This window comes from Leuresthes tenuis, unplaced genomic scaffold (genome assembly GCF_036924035.1).
Source record: "Leuresthes tenuis unplaced genomic scaffold, fLeuTen1.0.hap1 SCAF_3, whole genome shotgun sequence".
In the NCBI taxonomy this organism is placed as follows: domain Eukaryota; kingdom Metazoa; phylum Chordata; class Actinopteri; order Atheriniformes; family Atherinopsidae; genus Leuresthes; species Leuresthes tenuis.
Window position 1 is genome coordinate 22,091,558 of NW_027325357.1, and position 22,819 is coordinate 22,114,376.

General features: G+C 42.9%; 1 protein-coding gene across 4 annotated transcripts in view; it reads left to right on the top strand.

The window, feature by feature from the left end:
* Window positions 1-22,643, top strand: part of plxna1b (plexin A1b) — a 169,870-nt gene extending 147,227 nt beyond the window's left edge. The window contains exons 20-32 of one of the 4 annotated variants that reach the window (XM_072382564.1): window positions 1,155-1,389; window positions 5,309-5,457; window positions 6,790-7,046; window positions 9,677-9,743; window positions 12,661-12,807; window positions 13,118-13,277; window positions 13,666-13,769; window positions 13,959-14,067; window positions 15,056-15,246; window positions 17,199-17,368; window positions 17,655-17,867; window positions 17,981-18,131; window positions 18,936-22,643. In XM_072382564.1, coding sequence (XP_072238665.1) covers window positions 1,155-1,389; window positions 5,309-5,457; window positions 6,790-7,046; window positions 9,677-9,743; window positions 12,661-12,807; window positions 13,118-13,277; window positions 13,666-13,769; window positions 13,959-14,067; window positions 15,056-15,246; window positions 17,199-17,368; window positions 17,655-17,867; window positions 17,981-18,131; window positions 18,936-19,031 — 2,049 coding nt within the window. In that variant the 3' untranslated portion in view covers window positions 19,032-22,643. The remainder of the gene's footprint in view (window positions 1-1,154; window positions 1,390-5,308; window positions 5,458-6,789; window positions 7,047-9,676; window positions 9,744-12,660; window positions 12,808-13,117; window positions 13,278-13,665; window positions 13,770-13,958; window positions 14,068-15,055; window positions 15,247-17,198; window positions 17,369-17,654; window positions 17,868-17,980; window positions 18,132-18,935) is intronic. The other 3 variants (XM_072382566.1, XM_072382565.1, XM_072382567.1) reach the window with 3 other exon arrangements.
* The last annotated feature ends 176 nt before the right edge of the window (window positions 22,644-22,819 follow it).

Here is a 22,819-nt window from a genome sequence, read left to right on the forward strand (position 1 = left end):
AAACTTTAATGCTCCATGTCTTCCTGTTGTGCGATGTGTCTGTCTTCTGTGTTTGAATCTGATTTGTCACACACACACCTACAAAACTTGATAATGAGCATCGTCTCTTGCTGTGTTACATTCTTCTATGTAAACTACCTGATAGCTCATTATCCAACTATATTCCTTTCATGTTCCACTGATGGAGTATCTGAATTTCAGTCTTTCAGTATTTTTCTCCTGTAGCCCCTGCCCTGTCTGCGGTTAGCGGTGTCCTTTTCATCCCCGCTCTGAAATGTCAATCCACTTCCTGCCTTTTCATTCATTCGTCTCATTCTGTCTCCCCGATCCATCGGACCCAAATCTCTTCAATTACTCTAGATTTTACTCTATTCATATAGCTCCAAGCACATGAACACACACTTATACTACTGGCAGTGCTCACGACTGTATTTATGTCTTAAAGGCTTTTGATCAGTCTGGTTTGGTTGGCATTCTCCCTGGGATTTGAACATTGTTGGTATTCAATAGGGAGCAAAAAATGGCTTGTGGGCATGGGAGGTCCATGTCTATTTTTACCTTGCTCCATTTGGTATTTCATTGATGTAAGCCAGTTAACGAGGGTATGGAAGCAGGGGAAAGAAGAGGGGTTTAAACTTTTTTTTTTTTTTTTTCCATTCAGACTTTTTTGCAAATAAGAACCATTTTCAAGTGACATGGTTGAGTATTATATGGGGGTTTTCACTGGTTTCCAAAAAGGGCCTCGGGACACGCATATTGCCTCCTCCAGCCAAGATAAAAAGACTTAAGGGGACTTTTAGTCTTGGCTTGGTTTGATTTTTGTTTGCCAACATAAACTCATTGTGAGACTTTGACATGACTTTGAAGCCTTGGCTGTCTTGTTATTATTATTATCATTATGATATTGGATTTGTAGTACTTGTGACCAGATGTAGATTACCTTCATGATAGATCAAAGTATTTCTTATACTCTGCAGGGTACACAGAGCTAATAGCACTAGCAGCATGAAATTTGATTTCTACTTGATGTAAAGGAAATAGGTTATTATTACTGGTGCAAACAGCCCCTGTTCGTTCTGTGTATACACGTCCTGTCTATCATCAAAATAAATGAGTGTAACTTGTGCTTGTTTTTTTTTTTTTTTTTTTGCAAGATTCGTGTTGGAGGCTTTGAATACTCACCTGGGACACTGCAGATCTACTCCGACAGCCTGCTCACCCTGCCTGCCATCATTGGTATTGGAGGAGGCGGTGGTTTGCTCCTGCTGGTCATCATTGGGGTTTTGATTGCTTATAAGAGGAAGTCACGGGATGCCGATCGTACCCTCAAACGTTTGCAACTGCAGATGGACAACCTGGAGTCCAGAGTGGCCCTCGAGTGCAAGGAGGGTGAGTTGTTGACCAATTGGGGTGTTATCCTCATCTCAAATCTACAAAAGCCACTCTCATAACGCTGGTTCCTCTGGTTTCTGTTCTATTTTTCTCTGTTCCCTTGTTTTCATCTTTTTCTCAATGAGCTGTTTCTGTATATCAGCCTCCTGCAGTATCCTACTATAGTAACTGCACAGCTCTCTTAATAGTCCTATCCATTTCTCTCTCTCAGCTTTCTCTGTCCCACTCTCTATTTCCCCCTCCTAGCCAATGCCAACCATCCCCCTGCTGTTAGGAGGCAGCGGTGTGTGCATGTGTGTGTGGGTGTTGGTGTGTTTCCAGAGGAGTACTTTGATCTGAGCCAGCCACCAGATGTTGGCTCTCCACCTCACTAGAGAGCAGCCTGGCTGGCCTCGCTGCCATCCACACTGAGAGGGGGAAGGCGAGATGGAGGTTAGATAGAGAAAGGGCAGAAAGGTGGGAAAGTGAGGGGTTGTAAGGAGGGAGTGGTTTGGCAACAGCTGACATGGGGGGAGAGATAGAGGGAAACTTACACACCAGTACATTAGCATATATTCATTTGGTAGGAGACAGCATGGGTCCAGCGAGAGTCTACTGATGCTGTTACTGGTTTGCTGGCAGAAAAGTGAGAAAAGCAGATGGAGAGAAGGGGAAGGAGAATACTGATAACATGATCATCACAAGACTTTTGAATGAGAGATCACTTCATTTGTTGCATCGTTTTAAAGAGGCTTAAATAAAGCTGTGTTATGAATATATAGTGCAATCTGAAGTAGGAGCAGCTTCTAGTTCAGATTAAATGGTTCTTTGTTGATGTTTCATGTGGAAAAAAAATGGATCAAAACGAAACAAAAGGTCTTCTAGCAAGAAAGCATTGCTTTTTAATAAAATCAAGCACATGTATTACAACTATTTATAAAGTCCAGAAGCTCTGATAAGCATGGCTAAGATAGACACATCACTATATGCACGACAGGACATCAAAATCTATTATAGAAACAGGGAGGTATCGCTACATAGGTGAGAAAAAGCCTTTTGACGCTCTTGAGTGAGCCTCACAAAGTCTGCTTTTAAAGTGTAGGTTGGGACCAAAGCAGCTTGAGGCTGAATGAGATGAAACAAGCATAACAAACCTGAACCTCTGACCAGATGGTTTATAGTCAAGTTGCATTGTGGTAATAATGTAAAGAAGCATCTGCCAAATGCATAAACTTGTAGAATAGAATAGAAAATACTGCTCCACCACAGTTCTGAGACGGTCCAGCTCCCTGCCTTTCACAGGACTGACCGTTTTCACCAGTTTGTCCGGGCACCTACAGTTGTTGTCTGTAGTTCTACTCCCCCAGCAGAAAACAGTCAAGAATAGAGCACTCTCAGTGACCGTGTGATAAAGCACGCAGAGCATGTCACTGCAGACATTGAAGGACCTGTGTCGTCTCTGTCCCTTCCTGTGCACTGCTTCTGTGTTGGCAGACCACTCCAGTTTATGATCCAGTACAATCCCCAGGTTTTGTAGGTCTGCACAGTCTCTATCTCCTCTTCCTCAATGCAGACATGGTGTTTTAGATCTCCTGAAATCCACCACCAGCTCGTTGGTCTTGGTGGTGTTCAGGAGAAGACGAGAAGTCTTCTTGGTCCAGTCAGTAGAGGTCTCCATAAGGTCCCTGTTCTCCCCCGCTCGTCCACCACGCACACATGCCACAACAGCTGTATCATCAGAATACTTCTGTATGTGGCAGGACTCTGAGTTGTATCTAAAGTCCGATGTGTAGAGGGTGAAAAGAAAAGGAGCTGAAACAGTACCCTGTGGAGCCCCAGTAATTGATGTAGGTCAGATTCCAAAAAGACAGAAAAATGAACAAAATTGATACTTTTCGGACTGTCAACTGAAAATATAATTCGCAAGGTGGACACATCTGGCTGAATTATTGAGTTGAAATTAAACTAATGACGTTTTCAGGCTGTGTTTTTCCATACGCTGACATTAAAATGCAGTGTAACTGTTAAACAGTTTCAAGTGAAAGAAGGTAGCCTCAGATAAAGAGATCAACATGTTTGTCTCCTTGTGGAAACTTCACTCCACTGGTGCGTTGTTATTTCCTGCAACGACCTACAATCACACACACGGAAACTCACACCACAGGTCATACTATGATTGGCTGGGGGAGTACGCCACCAAGTCCTTAGGCCCTGACCCTGTCTGTCCCCTCACTGTCACAACTGTCTGGAAAACAACAAGAGGATGGATATAAGGGAGGAGAAAGTGAGCGAGAGGGAAACATAGTAAATAACATTTCAAGAGCTGGACAGGATTACCTGAGAACTCATTTAAAATGTAGAGATAAATTTAGTTGGAGATGGAGACAACAAATGCTCGGCGAATATATTGTTGGAGAGAGAGATGGGAGGACAACATGGAGTGACATGGATAAGTAGGCGTAAAGTTATAAAGCTGCAGATGCTGAAAAACTTTGACTTTAGAGAGACTACAAAAAAGAAAAGGCCAAAAAAATGGGAAAGAATGAGAAGAAAACAGACAGCGAGGGATGTGGAGGGCAGTAAGGAACTCAAGGGACAAATGAAAGAAAGGTGCAGAGTTATAACAGAGAAGAGACAGCCATAAGGGGGAGAGAGGTGACTTCTAAGATGTCACTTTGAAAGGAGAAGAGAGGGAGAAAAAGAGAGATGGGGAAAGAACAGGGTGACACAAGCCATCTGTTAGTCTGGGCTTTGGTTTGTTATTTGTTTGGATTGTGCATCTATGTGTCGGTGTGTTTTGGATGAGGTGCACACACGTGCTTACCGTTGTGCTAATGGAACCATAAAGCTGTGTTTTTTCCTACTTTAGGGAGTTTTCTATTCATGAAAGACATTCAAGGCAGTTTGACAACAGTATTTTCTTTATGATCTATTATATAAGATATGTGTTCGAGAAGTGATTTCAGCCCATTTTTTTCTGTAAATGTGACTTATGAAGTCATTGGAGTTTACAGAATGGGGTCAGAACACATACTTTCTGGGAACAGAAAATGTGTACAAACACGTGCATTCACATAAATCATCTGAGTACAGGGATGTGTGTTCAGCTGTGGGGCAAAGCGGGGGATATTGTATTTCTGTGTGTGTGTGGCTGCAGGAGTACATGCATGTGAGGTGTCAGTATGTAATGTGTGTGTGCTCACAGGCTCATGTTCCTGTGTACAATTGCATCCTGAACTCCCCTCCAGCCTCTTCTAGCACCAGAACACTTTTCTCCGTCCCACTCGTTCCCCTCCTTCCATTTCTGTGCTCTTAGCACTGAGGGATCTCATAATGCTGCTTTTCACTACTACCACTCCAGATTTCTCAGTCCTCTACATCCACCTTTGTAGCAACTCTAAAACATAATGGCTATGAAAATTAAATTGATGGAGGTAGGCCAGAGGTGAACCAAGATTACTGTTGCCATAGTTTTTCCACATCCTTTTGTGAAATTAAATGTTTAAGATAATAATGGCCACCTTTAAAGTAATAATTGCCAACTTTTCTACCTTAAAAATATCCCTTTCTCAGTTGATCACAGACCGTAATGTTTCATGCATTTCTTAAAGAAAACAATGCCAAAGCCCAGATTCCCTCTAAAATATTTTTCTTTTATAGATGAAAAGATGTTTTACACTTGGCTTGTTGGGAGTATAGGAACATGTAATATTATATGGTGGCTTTTTATTATTATGACAGATTTGTGTTATGCCCCTGCTATCAGAATGAGAAACGCCACACATAAAAGTACTTATTATCAAAGGTTGTGTCAGAACAAACTATCTTGAAGAGTTTTAACTGTTCCAGTTAAATTAAATTCTCAGAGAAATTAAAATGTACTTTTGATGTCAGTCATGCTACATTTTTTTCAAGCATTTCTCTGTCCTCTGCACAGCTTTTGCAGAACTGCAGACAGACATCCATGAGCTCACGCAGGAGCTGGACGGAGCAGGAATCCCCTTCTTGGACTACCGCACTTACGCCATGAGGGTCCTCTTCCCTGGGATTGAGGACCATCCTGTACTCAAGGAGATGGAGGTACGGGTCAGTAAGAAGCGCTCCGCACGCATGCACACCCACAAACCCTAGCAGAAGATGGAGAAATGAAAGATGCACCATGTAGGATAATGACTGACTTTTACTAAGTTAGAAGCACCGTGATGAAAAAGCAACGCTCACATAAAGTTGTGGAGAGAAACTGGTGTGATAGTAAATAAAGTAGGTAAATCACATAGATTGAATATGTTGTTTTCCCTGTATCTCGTCTTTCTTTGTTGATGTAATAACTAGTAATAAAATAAAAAGTAACCGTCAGGGAAGGCCGTAATCACCCTCCTCTTCATATCTTACTGAATATGAAGTATCTAATCAAAAATTTGAGAAAATAAGCCTCCATGTGCCATCTCTCTCACAGGGTTTAGGTGTGTAATGCTTAAAGTGTGTATGCGTTTTGCCATTGTTTTTCTCCCAATTCTTATATGTTTACCATAAAGTCATATCTTAAAACGACACAAAAAAACCCCCACTTTCTCCCTTCTATTGCTTATCACTCACATGATTCTTAGCTGGGTGGATACTGCAGCATGCACATGTGCCTCCATCATTTCTCGATGTACTGTCACACATGCACCATGTGGAAAATGCACAGTTGTTCTCCGCTGACAGGCGATCGTGACTGTCGGACAGGCCTTTGAGACGTTCCCTATCTGCTTGTGATATCAACTGTATTCTAAAGGGAAGGCGTAGCGCAACATTGGATTTTTTTCGTTTGTACGGCCCAGGCAATCACAGGCCAAAGTAGTGCACTAGCAGGCAGATCAATTTCTTATTACAGCGTGAAGCTCACATTTTCACTTCAAACCTGTGTTTCTCTCACTCAGAAGGGGAGCTGTACCCTTTGCTTTAGGAAAGGGGGGAGGGATACATATGATAGTAAAGAGAGAGCATTGGGACAACAATGGGTTTGGAGAATTCTTGTTTTAAGAACGTATTTATAAGCCAGACTGACATGTTTGTCCTCTTTATGCAAATCAACATGTGAATGTGTGGCTCTGTTTCGGTCTGCCTTTTGTTAATGTACCCAATTTTCACACATGCTCATTACTCCATTTCACAACTATAACTCTCAATCAATTCTTTTCTCCACACCTTCCTCCTCACCCTGCTTTCAACCCTTTTATGTCGTTACCTCCTTTTCACCATAATAACCATCTTCCCCTTTTTTTTATTCCTCCTCTGTCTTCTTCCTCTGACCCATTTACCTGCTTCATTTTCATCATTTTCATTCCACTTTGCTGCCTTTCCCTTCTTTATTCAACGCCCTCACCTTCTCCTCACTGCCCTTCCTATTCATCGCCGCTTTCCCCTCTCTTCCAGGTCCCTGCCAACGTGGAAAAGGCCTTGACATTGTTCGGCCAGCTACTGACCAAAAAGCACTTCCTGCTGACCTTCATTCGCACACTGGAAGCTCAGCGGTCCTTCTCCATGCGAGACCGGGGTAACGTGGCGTCCCTCATCATGACAGCACTGCAGGGGGAGATGGAATACGCCACGGGCGTCCTCAAACAGCTCCTTTCTGACCTTATCGACAAAAACCTGGAGAGCAAGAACCACCCAAAGCTCTTACTCAGGAGGTAAAAAAGTAGAAGGGTTAAAACTATTTTGGACATGTCACATGCACCAATGGTTCCCCCACCGGGGGTTCAAGTATAAACTTTGGGTATATATGTGTATTCAGGCTTTAGTTTACCCAACTCTTGACTCTGTTAGGATGCACTTTACAATAGCCATTGAACTGTAGGTGGGCTCTAATTGCACTTCAGACAAGATTTTGTTTATTCCCTACTTTTCTTTGCACGCTAATCATGGAATTGCTAATGCAAATGCAAACTATCCACACGCTAAAATCAGAAGAGCACAGAACTATAGAAAACAGACAATGATTCTCTCTGAGATTGTCAAACCATTTGCTTTTCCATCTCAGCAGCTGATGCCAAGAGTAGGATGGCAGGGGATAGTGACTCTAGCTTTTGAGGCATATGTGACTTTACCTCATCTCCATCTCTCAACTCTGTCCCTGTCAGAGAGGATTACACCCCTGAGCACACATGCACTCCCACTGGAGCTGCCGTGAGACGGGTTGCTCTCTCCTCTCTCATGCACTCACAGTAAGAAAGGTAGTGAGGGGAGGAAGCACGAGGAATGGGGCAAGTGTGAAGAATAGACCGAGAAGGGTTTCGGTAGGGAAAAGAGAAAGATGAGCAATGGAGGAGAAAAAATACGAGAGGTGAAAGAGGAAAAAGCAGTGAGAGAAAGGTGGATGGATCTCCAGGGGAGAAGGGAGGTGGTGATTGACAGAAAGAGAAGGCAAATTGTCTAGAGGGAGGCTGGGGCTGGAGGGAAATTGATGGGGGAAAGACATGTGTGGGTAGATGGAGAAGAGGAGGAAAGAATCTGAAGGCTGTTGGATGGTAGTGCGGTGCAAAATGGTGAGAGAGTAAATAGGCAGTGGGAGAAAAACGAAGCACAATGAGCTGCTGTGGACGGACAGGCATGAAAAGATACACATATTTAAGGACAGACACAATTAGAGAAATGGCCTGTCTCCAAATAAATTGGAATTAGACATTTAATGATAAAAAAAGTTAATTTTTTTTCTATCTTCTCCAACTCCTCAGAGAGGTATTTAATTAAAAATCTAATCAAATAAATGACTCTCAGCCAGTGTGGCCGTGTGAAGCCTTTTCCAATCCCCTCTTGGGGTGTACGGTCACAACATGCTGTCCCTGCTAACTACACTAGCCTCAGGAGCTGTCATTAATAAGCTCGGCAATTGTTAAACATGTTTCAGTCTGTTAAGACCTCTTTGCTCAACAGACAAATCTTTTTATTTTTAGACACACATACAAAAAAAAGCCTCAATAGTTTTCTCACACGTTGATTCTCCCCCCTTCAGTGACATTATATTCTTTAATTTTCACCTTATGAGCTCACACTCATGGTATGAGTTTGGCCAGAAGAGCTGTGTCACCATCTAAGCTCTGAACTAATTGTAGGTCCATGAACTTAGAGCTCCTGAATGACATGTCACACATTTCCAACTACGGAATTGTGACGTGTCCAAAACCATCTTCTGTCCAGATGTATTCGCCCTCCTTTGTCCTTTAAACATGCGTTTTCTCCATTGCCTCGTCGTTCATCTGGTAAAGTTCATCTGGTAAAGTTTGCTGACAGACATGGAAAAAAAGCCATAACTCCACACACGTCCAACAGCAATCATCAGTCAAGCAACAGAAAAGCTTAACGGAAGTGTATGAGTTCATGTCTTGTTCTTGCCACAGGCCTTCACTGGTTTCACTACCCCGTTGCCCTAGTTTCCTCTTTCCTTCTTTCATTGGCTGCTCTTCCTCAGTTGTCCTGATAAACATGCCGTTTCTGTGCAGAGTAGAGATGAAAATATCATCCTAAGCTGGTATTTTTCAACAGAACATATCTTTCTTGACCTCTCTCTGTGCCCGTAACTAAAACGATAATATTTTCTGAAAGTATTGGAATGTGTCCCAGATGGACAACCCAGTAACATTTGCATGCTCCCCTAAATCATCTCAGGAAAAAATTAGATTGGGATATTGGAGTCTTCCTGTACCTTAAGTGAGAAGAATGGATGTGGAGATGATTTTCTTTGCCCTCCTGGTTTTCAGACCATCTCTCCCAGGTGTTAAACAAATTAGATGCAATAAGTCTGTTAATTACGATGCCTTTTATTCGCTCTGTTTTCATTTCATTCACTGGTTGCTTCACGTGTTTGAGGATGTGCACATACAGAGGTTTCCCTCATTACACGGCAGGTTTGTGATTAACGAGGGAAGTTAGTGAATTATACCAATTGCTGATTATTTATTAATTTTTTTTCTATTGAGAGGATTGGGTTTGCTCGGAGCTAGAATACCGTGGGGGGGGGGGGGGGGGGGGGGGGGGTGAAACGATGGATGAAATGCAGAGCTTTGTTTTGCCAAGTTAATTTGTTTTTGAGGGGAGGGTGCAGGTGCTTTAAGGTTAACCGCGTGAAGACTGATGATACCCCGCATTATCTCTGATGTGTGAGCACGACTTAAACACCTTTTCATCCACTGATGAAATGTTGTGTTGTGATCAGATTGTAGCCGGGGGAGTGGGTGTGTCGTGCAGAGGGTTGCATTCTGCTGCTGGCTCTTTTTCTCTCCCCCCTCTCACCCACTACCTTCTTTTTTTACCTTTCTGTCAGGACCGAGTCCGTCGCTGAGAAGATGCTCACCAACTGGTTCACCTTCCTGCTTTACAAGTTCCTCAAGGTAAAATTCTCGCACACTGACTTGCAACAGTACACACAACTTTAGAAGCGACAGCAACATTGCTTGTGTTTGGGAATCGAAACATGTCTCACTGACACGCACACGCTCTCACAGCTGCAGCATTAGATAAGGCTCGGGCTGCAGGATACCTATCCCTTACCTCTGCCTTTCATGTGTTAAATTCTTTTTTCTCCAAAATTGAGGGATCTGCAGAGTCTGAAGCGCTGTTCAGACACAGCTGGCCATGTGTGTGTGATCACTGTGGCCTGTCGCGCTAACCTGTCCTCTCTTTGTGTGCGCGTGTCCTGTGTTTGTATCTCAGCTCTCGTTTTTCTTTCAGTGCCTTTCTGTCCGTGTGTCTTTGTGTTTTATTTCTCTCTCTGAATTCCTGCCTCTGATTTCATATCAGAGAGAATCACCAGCACTTAGATGGTGCTAAATTCCTGTTTTTGCTGGAGCTTATCAGTTTGCAATGGGGCTTTAAGCCCCTGTCAGGACAGGCAAGTCTGCTGGACAGTAAACCAGCCAAGCCCCCGGGGATCCCAGTTAGCATCTGTGTATGTGTCTGTGTCGGTTTTCAGTATCCGTGTATGTGTGTCTTGGCTCCAAACATGAGATTGGACAGCCAGAGTTGGTTCAGTAAAAGAGGAGTGGGTTACCAGAGAAGCTGTTTGGGATTTATTCAGCAGCTGTGTTTATGAACTTTAGACAAGTCAAAAACAACTATGGACAGAGAATAAAAGGTGGAAGAATGTTCAGAGAAAGGAGAACATTAGATCCCTTTTAAAATCAGGCAGAGGAAGCTTCAAATGAAAATAAGCCTTTAATCGATACCATTGTCCATTGTCCTTTTTTCAAATTGATCAAACAGAAAAGGAAGAAAAACAGAAATAATTAAGAGGATGACTAGAAAGGAAGAAAAAACACTGTGAATACGGACGGTAATGGAGAAACTGAGTTGGGCTTTTATCCAACCTCAGCAACTCAGCGTCTCTTTTTCTCCTGAGTTTTCAGGGGTCACAGAAGAGAAAGGCCTGGAACAATTTCAAGATTCAGTCAGGTGTGAATAGAGATGGGTAAAGGTCAAGTAGTGTTTCAGAGGGATGGAAGAGATGGAGCTTTTACCTACCAAAAGGAACATAAGTAAGAAGAAAAATCCTTTCATCCATTACCCTCTTCTTAGGGTTCACCTGTCCTCCTTTGCTCCAGCTTGTTTGGGAGTGTCAGGGATCACTTTTTTTTCTATCTGCTTTTTTGATTTGGTAAAATTTTCAGATGGTTATTTGAAAAAATGTTACAGGCATAATGGCAGTTATTTAAAAAAAAAATCCCAACAGAAGTCAAAAGCAGAGTAGATCAAATCGACATGTACATCAGACGTGATCCCCGTGTACACACACAGGATCGCTACTGATTTTCCACTCTGGCACTGTTTGAAGGAGACAGAAGGGCTGAGATTTGTATGCTGCTAGACAGAGAGGACGTCTGGCCGTGTGCTGTGTTTTCGCCATAGGAGGCAGGCAGTGCTAGATTATCCCACAGAGTTCATCTGACAGCTCACCAAGATGACTGACTCGTGCTGATGCATGAACATGACCAGCTGAAGGGCGCGGGGCAGGACTTGTAATATACGTCTTTCACTGAAGGCACAGAGCTGGTTGTTGATGGACAGTTAGTAAAAATGTGAATCACTGGTTAAAAATCATTCACTCCCGACTAATAATGAGACTGAAATGATTTCCAAATATGTCAGTGTTATGCAAATCAAGTGATGCCTTCCAAACATTTCTTTTGTTTCGTACAGCTCGAGTCTTATTTTAATGGGTTTTGTTTATCTTCTTCTTCTGTAATTATACAGTTTGAAGCTAAATGATCTAAACCAGCAATTGCTTGCCTTTATCACCTTCATTTAAAATGAAGCATGCCACAGGCTGCACTTCTGTGGGTTGCAAGAACCAAAACTGATAATGTCTCCGTCATTTGAATGCTGCTGAAAGATTCCAAATTATTCCCTTTTTTTTTATACAAAGCAATGAAAAGGAGGCAAAAAATGCAAATGTGCGTATTTCCTTTTCTGTAGCTTTCTCTTTCACATAAGTAGCATAAAACTTGAGGTGTTGTTGAACTGAACTTCCCGCTCTTCTTGCCTTATCTGAAACCCCTTGTGATGACACTGCCTTCCTTACTGAGTGCACTGTTATTATAGAACCAAGGAATGGAGGCTGAATTATGCGTCAAAAGACAAACCAAGAAGTTGTCAAAGCAGGCAGTGCTTAGCTGGCAGGTCAGCTGAATGAGTGAAAGAAAAGGAGGGGAAACGGAGAGACGGAGAGCGAAGGAAAGGCAGACAGGGGGCCCAGCATCCCAGTGCTTGTTGCCTGGCTGACACGTCTCACACACCAAAGTGCTTCTCCAAGCGTTTTTCGCCCCTCAGTCATTAACCTTCTATTAACTCCTCCATCAATTGCCACTCACTCACACTCACACTTTCTCTGATTTCTCTCTTCCTCCCTCATTCACTTGCTCACACACACAAATAAAGATTTCCAGAGGGTTTTTTTGGTTTCCTCTCCCCAAAGAGGAGACTCAGGAGGGAGGCTGGTTATGTGTGTGTTGTGTCAGTTTGTAGCCTGCTGTTTGCCAATGCAGGCCATGGCCTTGTCCTTTACCGCTCTGCCGCTGGTTTGGCTTAAAGAAAAGCAGATATATAATTAGCATGTTGCTCAGCAAATTTTAGCGCTTTCTACTGCAGTTTACTTTTTGCATTGAACATTTTATTTTGCAAAGTTGCATTTGTAGTTTGCTTTTGAACAATGTGCCTCTCTCTCTCTCTCCTTTAATGTTTCTTTTCATGTTTTCTCCTCTTGCCTCTGACTCCTACCCTTGTCCGCCCACAACTATCTCCGCCTGTTCTCAGGAATGTGCCGGTGAGCCTCTCTTCATGCTGTACTGTGCCATGAAGCAGCAAATGGAAAAGGGGCCGATAGATGCAATTACAGGAGAAGCCCGTTATTCCCTCAGCGAGGATAAACTCATCAGACAGCAAATTGACTACAAGACTTTGGTCAGTCCTCAAACAGACCTGTGAACACACCGTTTTGGATGTAAAACAGATGCATACAAATATCTGAAGCAATGTATAGGTTTAATACATGTTCAGTGTGGTTAGAATGTCTTTCTTCTTTTCTTTAAAACTGATAAACTAGCTGCTGTTTTTCTTTTTTTATTTTGTGTGTGCAAATTCTGATTTTGAATATGTGTTTTAGCAGCGAATAGCTGTGTGTGCATTGTTATTCTCTTGAGTGTTTCCCACAACTGTTTCCTCTTCCTGGTCCAAATGTCACTGATTGCTTCCTGCCGCCTTGTTGCTGTAGACGCTGCACTGTGTGAACCCAGAGAATGAAAACGCTGCGGAGGTGACGGTGAAGAGCCTGAACTGTGACACAGTGACGCAGGTGAAGGAGAAGCTGCTGGATGCTGTTTACAAAGGGACACCATACTCTCAGAGACCAAAAGCATCAGATATGGACCTGGGTAAGTAGTTGGGAAAGCTGCTGCGCACACTTCCAAGTCAACACACGAGGCAAAGTTGAACTGCAGTGGGGGGTGAAGAGGGAATCATTTCAAGGGCTCTCTGAATCTAGAAGGGGCACTTCAGACAGGAGAGGTGATTCTGCACCAAAAGAAATTCAACTGAAGTGCCAAAGTCACTGAAATTACGCACCGTGCTCATCTTAAATGCTATGTGTATTCTGGAGCTTGTTGTCTCCATTTTTAAATCACAGCAACTTGACTTTATACCCAGAGGCGGGAATTTGAGGTTCAGATGGATGGATGGATAGATTTAAAGCTATAAATCTATGCAGTTATGTTCCATTTTCAACACTAAACAAACATGCGTTTATATGTGTATGTCTGACAGAGTGGCGTCAGGGCAGGATGGCTCGCATCATCCTTCAGGACGAGGATGTCACCACCAAGATCGATAATGACTGGAAGAGGCTCAACACACTGGCTCATTACCAGGTACCCAGTTTTTTACGTGCAACATAAATGTTGAAGCAATAACTCCTCACATATTGTCGTCACTATATTCATTTGAATGTAGTGCTTTAACTGAAGACCTGTAAAGATCTGTAAAATACATTCCATACGAAGCTCTGTGCCTGTGAAGATTTTAGGCAGCGATAACTGAACTTGGAAGTCGTGTTGCAGGTGACAGATGGCTCAGTGATAGCCCTGGTGCCGAAACAGAACTCAGCCTACAACATCTCCAACTCCTCCACATTCACCAAGTCCCTCAGCAGATACGGTACGCGAGAAGGTGTGTGCATGTGTTCTGTCTGTGTGTACAAGTGTATGTGCGTGCTTTCTAACGAGAGGATTTATTTATATGGACTTTATTCCTGTTATTTCTCTCAGAAGGTTGGTTAAGTGTTTTGATCCCTGGGTTTTATAGAATCTAAAACCCCCAAGAAAATGCATTTGCTTTTATATTTGAAATGAAAGTCTGTACATGAAATGAAACGGTCTGCTTTTTGGTTTAAGTCAACAATCACATTTTTTACGCATATGCATCCCATAAATGCAATTTAAGTGAATGGCATCCATTATTAGATACAGTCAGGCACATTTTTAATACAACAATAGTTTCTGTAGTCTGCCAGAACTGCCTGTTAGCGCTGCCACGGCAGATATACGACACAAATTTCCCTTTTTCACTTCCTGGGTCCAGATTCTCTTGTGACATTTTGAACCTCTCAATCCTTCCCTACTTTGTCACGCAAGTGACAAGCATTCAGAGCGGAAGCATAATGCTCCGTGGCACAAATATGGGATCACTGTCCAACAAAGGGAAAGAGGGCGCAGGTGAGAGTGACAGACAAATTTATTCTTGAGTGAAAGAGTGACATGGCTGTCACCTTTCAAAAAGCTTTTAACTTCACCGGGTGCTTTGCTCTCTGCATTTGGCTCAAGCTTTTCATTCAGGGTTTTTCAGCTGAAAATTGTCTTTCTTGAGATGGCTATAAAGACCATAAGAATCACAAGAAATTACAACATTATTAACTGCTCATGTCATCAAGATATTGGACACTTTTGATATATTTGGTCAAATGACATTCTACACCAGAGGCCTCTGTTTTTAACACAATGAAGAAATTGGCTCTGCTGAAGTCGTGCTGTAGTTAAACTAACATCTTGGCCTTGAATGCCTAAGCGTCAAATTCCAAACTGGTATAACAAATAACATGTTGAACTCCTAAGATGTGTCTCTTCTTTCCCTTACTTAATTCCTCCACTCATCTGTGCAGAGAGCATGCTGAGAACAGCCAGCAGTCCAGACAGCTTGCGCTCCCGAACACCCATGATCACCCCTGACCTCGAGAGCGGCACCAAGCTGTGGCATCTGGTGAAGAACCACGACCACTCAGACCAGAGAGAGGGGGATAGAGGAAGCAAGATGGTCTCTGAGATCTACCTGACCAGACTGCTGGCCACCAAGGTAACAAGAAGCTCAATATTCACACATACACACACTCGACAACAACCTCAGCCAAAAGCGCCGCTCCACCAAATCATTGTCATGTACCCCATTTAAGGCTGCAGTCTCTGTTGACCTTTGTTTGGTGGTAGTTTCAAGGCTCATTAACATTTTTCATAACCTTTTCCACAAAGACACACATATGCAGAGTCTTAATTAGGAGGTTGACCTTTGACTATTGAGTTGTTTGGTTGGTGTTACTGGCCTTCTGCCGGTGGCCTCTGGGCTTTTAGACTCAGGCCTGTGCTCTATGGTCATTACTCGCCATATTTCACAGGTCCTCCAGACCACACTGAGGGCACTGCTCAGATGTCTATGCAGCATGTGCCTTCAGATGATGATCAGAAAGGCTAACCTAAAAGATGTGCCCTGGTTTAAACGGTTTAGTGTAACAGCAGTTACAGCCCAGGAGCTGTTTTATATTCTGGGACATTTGACGCCGGAACGGTTTTGACATATATATTCGGACTCCAGGGAGCAGCGAAGAGAGTTTTTTTTAATTTTCAGTTTGCAAGTTATTGTCAATGGTTTGTCGAGCCAGTGGCCAAAAACTGATGCTCTCCAGTTTCCATTATTTGCTCATTATGAGAATGAGAATCTGAAAAAGTTCTGTTCATTAGCAGGAGTTCTCTTTTTCATTTTGCATCACTGGACACTAGCTACTGTAAGACAGGAAGATAAAGGAAAAAAATGACACTATTCTCATTTGGTTTCACATGCCTTTTAGAAAATGAGATCACAAGGTTCCACCCTTTAATGATTAACACTCTATTATTAAGATATCATGCTGGTCTTAACTAAGATATTTTGAGTCTAGCTAACTGTGATTCATTTTCTGTACATGTCAGAGACTCCACATGTGAAGGTTAGATTTAATGAGGTAATTGTCCAGTGTATTTGCTAAAACACGAGGGGATGAAAAGATGGCTTTTATGAGTGAATCCACAAAAGGTTACCGTTTTTTTCCCCACATCATCCTGCCACAGCTCATTCACACTCACATAACGAATACCCACGGATCCCTGTTGGTTTCTGCTCATTTACAAGTGACTGAAAACATGTGACCACGCAGTCATACAGTATGTACACACATACTGTACAACACAACAACCGTGCCAGCGTGTGCAGGCATCCACACCCTGGTACTTCCTCTCCCCTGATGTTTTCACTCATTAGCTCTCGATTTTCATTGTTTGAGCTCCAGGTAGGAAAGTGCAAGGTTAGCTGCATCGCCGCAGCCTCGATTGGGAAATGATTAACAAGCAAGCCATAGGAAGACAATGGGGGGAACTTGGAGCTCTGTGGTTTGCTCCTACTTATTACATCCCCCACAGCTTTGTGTGTTTAGGAAGCTGATTCGTTAACGTGTGAGCGAGTACAAAACTGCAGATTCGACTTCTGGCTGATTTCGATAAAGTTTTGTGAGAGGTGGCCCGGATGCTCGAAGATGGAAAAGAGCGCTTGTGGGAAATATCAAATTATTTCAACTTCAGAGGACTTTGTGAGGATTGTGAATTACAAGACTTTTGTGATGCGGTGAAAAACATTGCGGAGCAGCCTGAGGGTGAACTCACATTGAGCTCACCCTAAATACTGTGAAGAACACAGAGGGCTCAGCATCATCACAAACTCTCAGAAAGTTGAAACACCGAAACAAAAGCGCTGCTATTCTCAAACACCTCCTGCACCTACAGCCAGACCACAAGCAGCAGAGAAGAATGTGCGAGCAGAGTCAGCTGTAGTGGTGGCGTAACACTCTTAAAACAGGGCTCCACGGTTTTAAATGACAACGACCTGTTCAGGTGCAGACAGTTTGCACTGTTTCTGTTTCTGTCTGTTCGGCTGCGCCTGTATAAAACATCTTCTGACTGTACACTGCCCATCAACTGTCTGGTGTTGATTCTCATGTTCAGGGTACACTCCAGAAGTTTGTGGACGACTTATTTGAGACCATCTTCAGCACAGCACACCGAGGCAGTGCCCTGCCGCTCGCCATCAAGTACATGTTTGACTTCCTGGATGAGCAGGCTGACAAACACTCCATATCAGACTCTGATGTGCGGCACACTTGGAAGAGCAACTGGTGAGTTTTGTGTATGCGCTGTATGCTGTAAAGAGACATCAGCAGGAATGTGTGGCTGCTGCCTTCTTGGTGTGGGAAAAATAAGGCAGCGCAGCAGAATGTACAGCAGTCCTATTTTCATCACTATTCCAAGTGTTTTATCCCTCCGAGTGCTCCGCTGTGTGTATGCAGCTTCGTTCTTTGCAGTGATCTCTGCACCTGGAAAGCTTGTCAAGTGCCTCTAACTCTGCAGCTCTTCCTCTCCCTTTCTCTCCGCCTCCTCCCTGTTTCCTCTCTATCCTCGCAGTCTTCCACTGAGGTTCTGGGTGAATGTGATCAAGAACCCGCAGTTTGTCTTTGACATCCACAAGAACAGCATTACAGACGCCTGCCTGTCCGTGGTGGCTCAGACCTTCATGGACTCGTGTTCGACATCGGAGCATAAACTGGGGAAGGATTCGCCATCTAACAAGCTTCTGTATGCTAAAGACATCCCCAACTACAAGAACTGGGTAGAAAGGTAAGCCAATGAGCACAATTATTGTGTGGGATGTTTGATTAATGTGGACATTTTTTGTAAAAAGCAATTTTCAACATTTCGAGGCATAATCTCCTCTCTGTGTGCTGGCGCAGGTACTACTCTGACATCTCCAGGATGCCCGCCATCAGCGACCAGGACATGAGTGCCTACCTTGCAGAGCAGTCCCGCCTGCACGCCAACCAGTTCAACAGCATGTCGGCCCTACACGAGATCTACTCCTACATCGTCAAGTACAAGGATGAGGTGAGATTTGAGGCTTTTTAAGAAGAGGGATTCTCAAAGTTTTGGTAACTGTCAATTCAGAAACCAAGTCAAGACTGAGAGCAGGAACAGGAAACAAAGAGTCACTGCGACTTTTTTCTACAAGGTTTGTGAAGGAGCTTTCTTGGGGTGAAAACTATTTGTGCTCTTCACTCAGAACTCAGTATCCGTGACGCACTGTTCTGACATTCATGCTGATAAGGCAAATCTGAACTAAATCCCTGCAGCTGTTGCGAGGTGCTGCACAACCAGTGTTTTTCTACAGGGTGTCTTGTCTCAGTCACTCGTATGTCACACAATGTAGGTGTTACTTTCAGTGTCTTTAAAAAAAAAAAAAGAAGATAAATCAGAAGATGGATCGTTTGCATTTTCCTCTATCAATCCAGTGGGTGTCACATTTCCTTACACCAGGACCCTTTCATTAAAGTGAATGTGAAGCCATGATGGCTTTTTTTGTTGTGGTTTCTTAGTTTCTTTCCATGCTGGACAGAAGTTTGGACTCTCTTCTCTGTGGCTTTCAAACACAGGAGCAGATGTTTCTCAGGAATGTTTTCTGGCGTGCTGAATGTTTTTTTTTTGTTGGGTTTTGAAGCAACGAGGCACCTGATAATTGAGCTTTAAGAATCAATGTAATCATGTGCATGTGGAGCACATTGAGTCTGTGTGCAGCCAGGTGGGATTTCCTCCGACTGCACAACCTTATTTGGGAAGAACGGGTCCGTGTTTTGAAAGCAAAAGCCAGCACGTTTGCAACATTGGCTGACCTCTTCCCCTCTCTGTTTTCAGATCTTGTCAGCTTTGGAGCGGGACGAGCAGGCAAGGAGACAGAGACTGAGGAGCAAGCTGGAGCAGGTCATCGACACAATGGCCCTGACCAGCTGAGGACCATCCACCTCCTCCTCCTTCTCACTCCTCCTCTCCATCTGTCTCTCTCTCTGCCTCGCTCTTCTCACCCAGACGACAAACAAAACTCCAACCCTCGACCATATGAACTGCAAACGGACCCGAAGCAGTACACTGCAAAACGCGGGGGGGTTCGGCAGAGATGGGCGTTCCTGTGTACGCTTACATGTGTATGTTTGTGTTTGTCTGCAGCCCCATGCAGCGTGGGGCCACGTGTCTGTGTGAGAGACTGAGACTCCAGACGTTTTCGCACATGAATACATGGAAAACAAGTCAGCTGACAGCATTTGATTATCGTGGATGTTGGTGTTTGTGGTTTGCTCGATTTTTGATTTATCACGATGACTCTGATGGTGGTCAGGAAAGAAACAGTGGAAGCCTGGAAAAGTTCTCCATATATGGCGTCATTAACAGAATGGACCAGTCTGTCAGAAGCCAATGGAGAGAGGCTCTGAAGGTCATGTGACTCCAAGAAGCTGTCACGGTTTTAAAAGATGTTAGATATTTTGTTTTTCTTTCTTTTTTGTATAAATGTAATCAACTGCCCACTCTCTGATCTCTCGCCACTTGTATTACTGCTGAATTTGCACAATTTACAGAAACGTTACAAAGCAAGACTATATAGATATTATATATAAATACTGCTAAGTTTTTAAAGAAAGATTAGGGAGAAAACATTTTTCTTGTTTTCTATTTCATTTAAACCAACAAACACAGAAAAAACGAGACAATAAAACATGATTTGACAAAAAAAAAAAAAAAAAGCAAATTTCATCGCAGGCAGAAAATGAACGAAAAAAGAAACAAAAAATTCGTACTGTGCCATGTTTTCTTTGAATGTTGTTTAGTGCAAAGACATTTTGTTAGATGGAATGTGCTACAGTCTGGTTTTAAATATGAACATGCCTAGTGACTGAAAAGAAGTGTTCGAGTAATGACCCATCGTGATCGTGGCGGAGAGCAAGGCCTCTTCTGGAGGGAGAGGCGGTTTTTTTACGGTGTCAAGATGAAGACGTGAAGATGCTGTTGTTTCGTAGTCAATCAGTGCAATCTGTTGGTTTCATAAAGCCAAATATCACAGGACTGTCGCTTTATCATTGCCACGTCGGTTTCTGGCTCCACAGCTGCTGCTTTTTCTTCAAGGCTCAAGAAGCAACAGCTGACTGGATCATGGTTTAGTGACTGAATAATGAAGTAGCTACATTGCACTACCTGAAATATTCCCTTTTGCCCCGATGCCTCATAGCCACCATATGTAACGGCTGGATCCCCCACTTCATGCGTCTGCGTTAGCCATCCCTTTTCGGATCATCCGCTTTCCAAAGCTCTCCTGCAAGAGGGAAGCCAAAGTCTCGCTGCTTGCAGACTCTTTTTTTTTTTTTCCTTTTCTTTCAGGAGCTACAATGAGGTCAGGTAGCGCTTAGCCGAGCCCATTAGAAGTGAAGCTAAGTCAGATTATCTGTTTTCAGCCGAAGGCCACAATTATTTAGCATTTTCTCAATGTTAATACCCAAATAAAGTGGCATGGAAAAGATATACTGAGTGTTCCTCTCCACCTCTAACCTTTCCAGCAGAGACGTGGGTTTCAGCTTTTCATCCACATAGAGGGCATAAAAAGATAGAGAGGTGAGACACTTCTGTTCATTAGCTCCACCAGGCTGAGTAATCCTCTAAGAGCCCATGGCTCTTGTTTTAAAACTAGCCTATTGCCATGTGTGGCTTAAGCTTTTTATATTACTGCTCTCTTAAGAGGATTTCTTTGTTTCTCTTTTTCGAAGTCTTGACGTCATGTTTTTAGACTTTGTGGTGATGAATAAGACTTTTTTTTTTTCTGCTTGCCGAAAAACCAAACTGTGGTCTGTATAATGTTTTGTTGATTGTTTCATTTGTAAATTGTATACTTTTTCATGATGAACAAAAAGCTGTTTTGCCATTTTTTTTAGTTTTTTTTCCCTTTGCTTTAGTATTTTTTATTTTCAACGTGTAAATTGTACATTTTACGGTACGCAGGAAGACAAAACTCTCTTCGGCTTGCCTGAAGTTGAAGTACTTGACCGAACTCAAGTTTGTGATTTCCTGATCTCAAGGATCAGAATGAAATTGTTGAATCAAGATGCGCATCTGTTGTCGTCGTGATGGAAATGTGACTTGCTGCTTTAACTCTTGTATCTTGTTTTTCTATCAAACATTAGGGCTGTCATTCAGTGCTGTCATCATATATGCTGTCACTGTCCGATCCACCACTTTGTTTACTGTACGTGTCTGAGAAGTGACATGACTTTTAACGCTTACATGCATATGAACCTTCCTCAACTGGATACATCTTGGGACTTCATATTTCACCGTGCACCTGCCAAACGAGTAGTCTTAAGGGACCACTCTGCCCATGCAATAAGAAACTATCCATTTTCCGCTCATCATGTTGGATACACACATTACATCATTTGTGTTAGATTAAATAATGAATACTGAAAAACCTCTGCCCATATATGATTTGTCCAGTCTACCTTTTCCTTTATTTTTTTCTGTCCGTTCCCTCTGACTTTTTGCTGCATTCATACGTTTGTGTGCTCTTACTGTTTGGATCCCACAGTGAGGTAATGGATTGCTGCTTTGGCTCGGCGTTGTGTTAACCGCAGTCCGGTGAGTGATGTGTGTGAGTGCAGTGCGCAGTGGGGAGAAAGCCGCTCACTCCCCACTCCCACACTTTGCAGTGTTCGGGCCGCTGATCTTCCAGGCTTTGTAAAGACACATCAACATTCTCAGTCCATTCTCAGGTTCGCGCTCCATTTCTGTCGTGTTCTGCTTGATTAAGTGACTGCTGAGAGGGTTGGGCTTGTTTATCATTTGCATGATTATTTGCCTTTTAGATTGACCTGCTTTGCAAGTCCAAACATTTTGTCAGAGAAATTCCCCAGCTTCCCGTTCTCCATCCTTCATTTTGCATTGTGTAGGATGACACATGCCTTGTATTTATTGTTACAAAAGGTGGTAAGAGTGGTGATTGTCTAAAAGCATTTGGTGTCATCTAAAGACGCCAGCATCAGCTGCTGACTTGGAACTTATCACAAGAACATGCTGACCGTAGTTTGTCCGTGTTGCTGGGTTTTATGCTGTTTTTCAGTCGCATCAAAGCAAATTAACAAGTCAAATGGACTGCAGTGTCATCGGTGTGAGAGGATTCAGCACACAGTCATTTTGACTTCAGACCTTTTTGGTCATTTTTGCCTCTCCAAACCATTGCTGAGTCAAAGAAAGGCCTGGCATCTCTCTGCTTCCAGCTGTTTTTCCTGCTTTCATGTCAGTCCGAAAAATCCAATAGTTTCTCTCTTTTTTTCTTTATTTTCCTTTCTTTTTTCCAGAATGAAAGTTACACAGGATCCTTGGCAACAAAGAAAGTGGATTTCAGATAGTCAGCAAAAGAATTTTAATACTACAATAACATTTTTAGAGTTTCAGACTTGAAGCAACTGTCACGAGTTTGCAGGTTAACATACATTGTGTAAATATTCTGTTATTTCCTATTTTGCAGATTTACTACTTGTAAATAAACATGCATCAAGGAGAGATTAAACATTTTTTGCTAAATAATATCTGGCTTGCATTTTTTTTATTTTATGACTTGCACCACGTCGCACAGCATTGTGACTAAATATACCTGTAAAAGAATTCTATTTAAATACACTGACATGTCCCAGTACGAAGTTTCTGATGCCATACCAGGGCGACCTGCTCCCCACTTATTTCCATAGAAGAACCACCGCAAT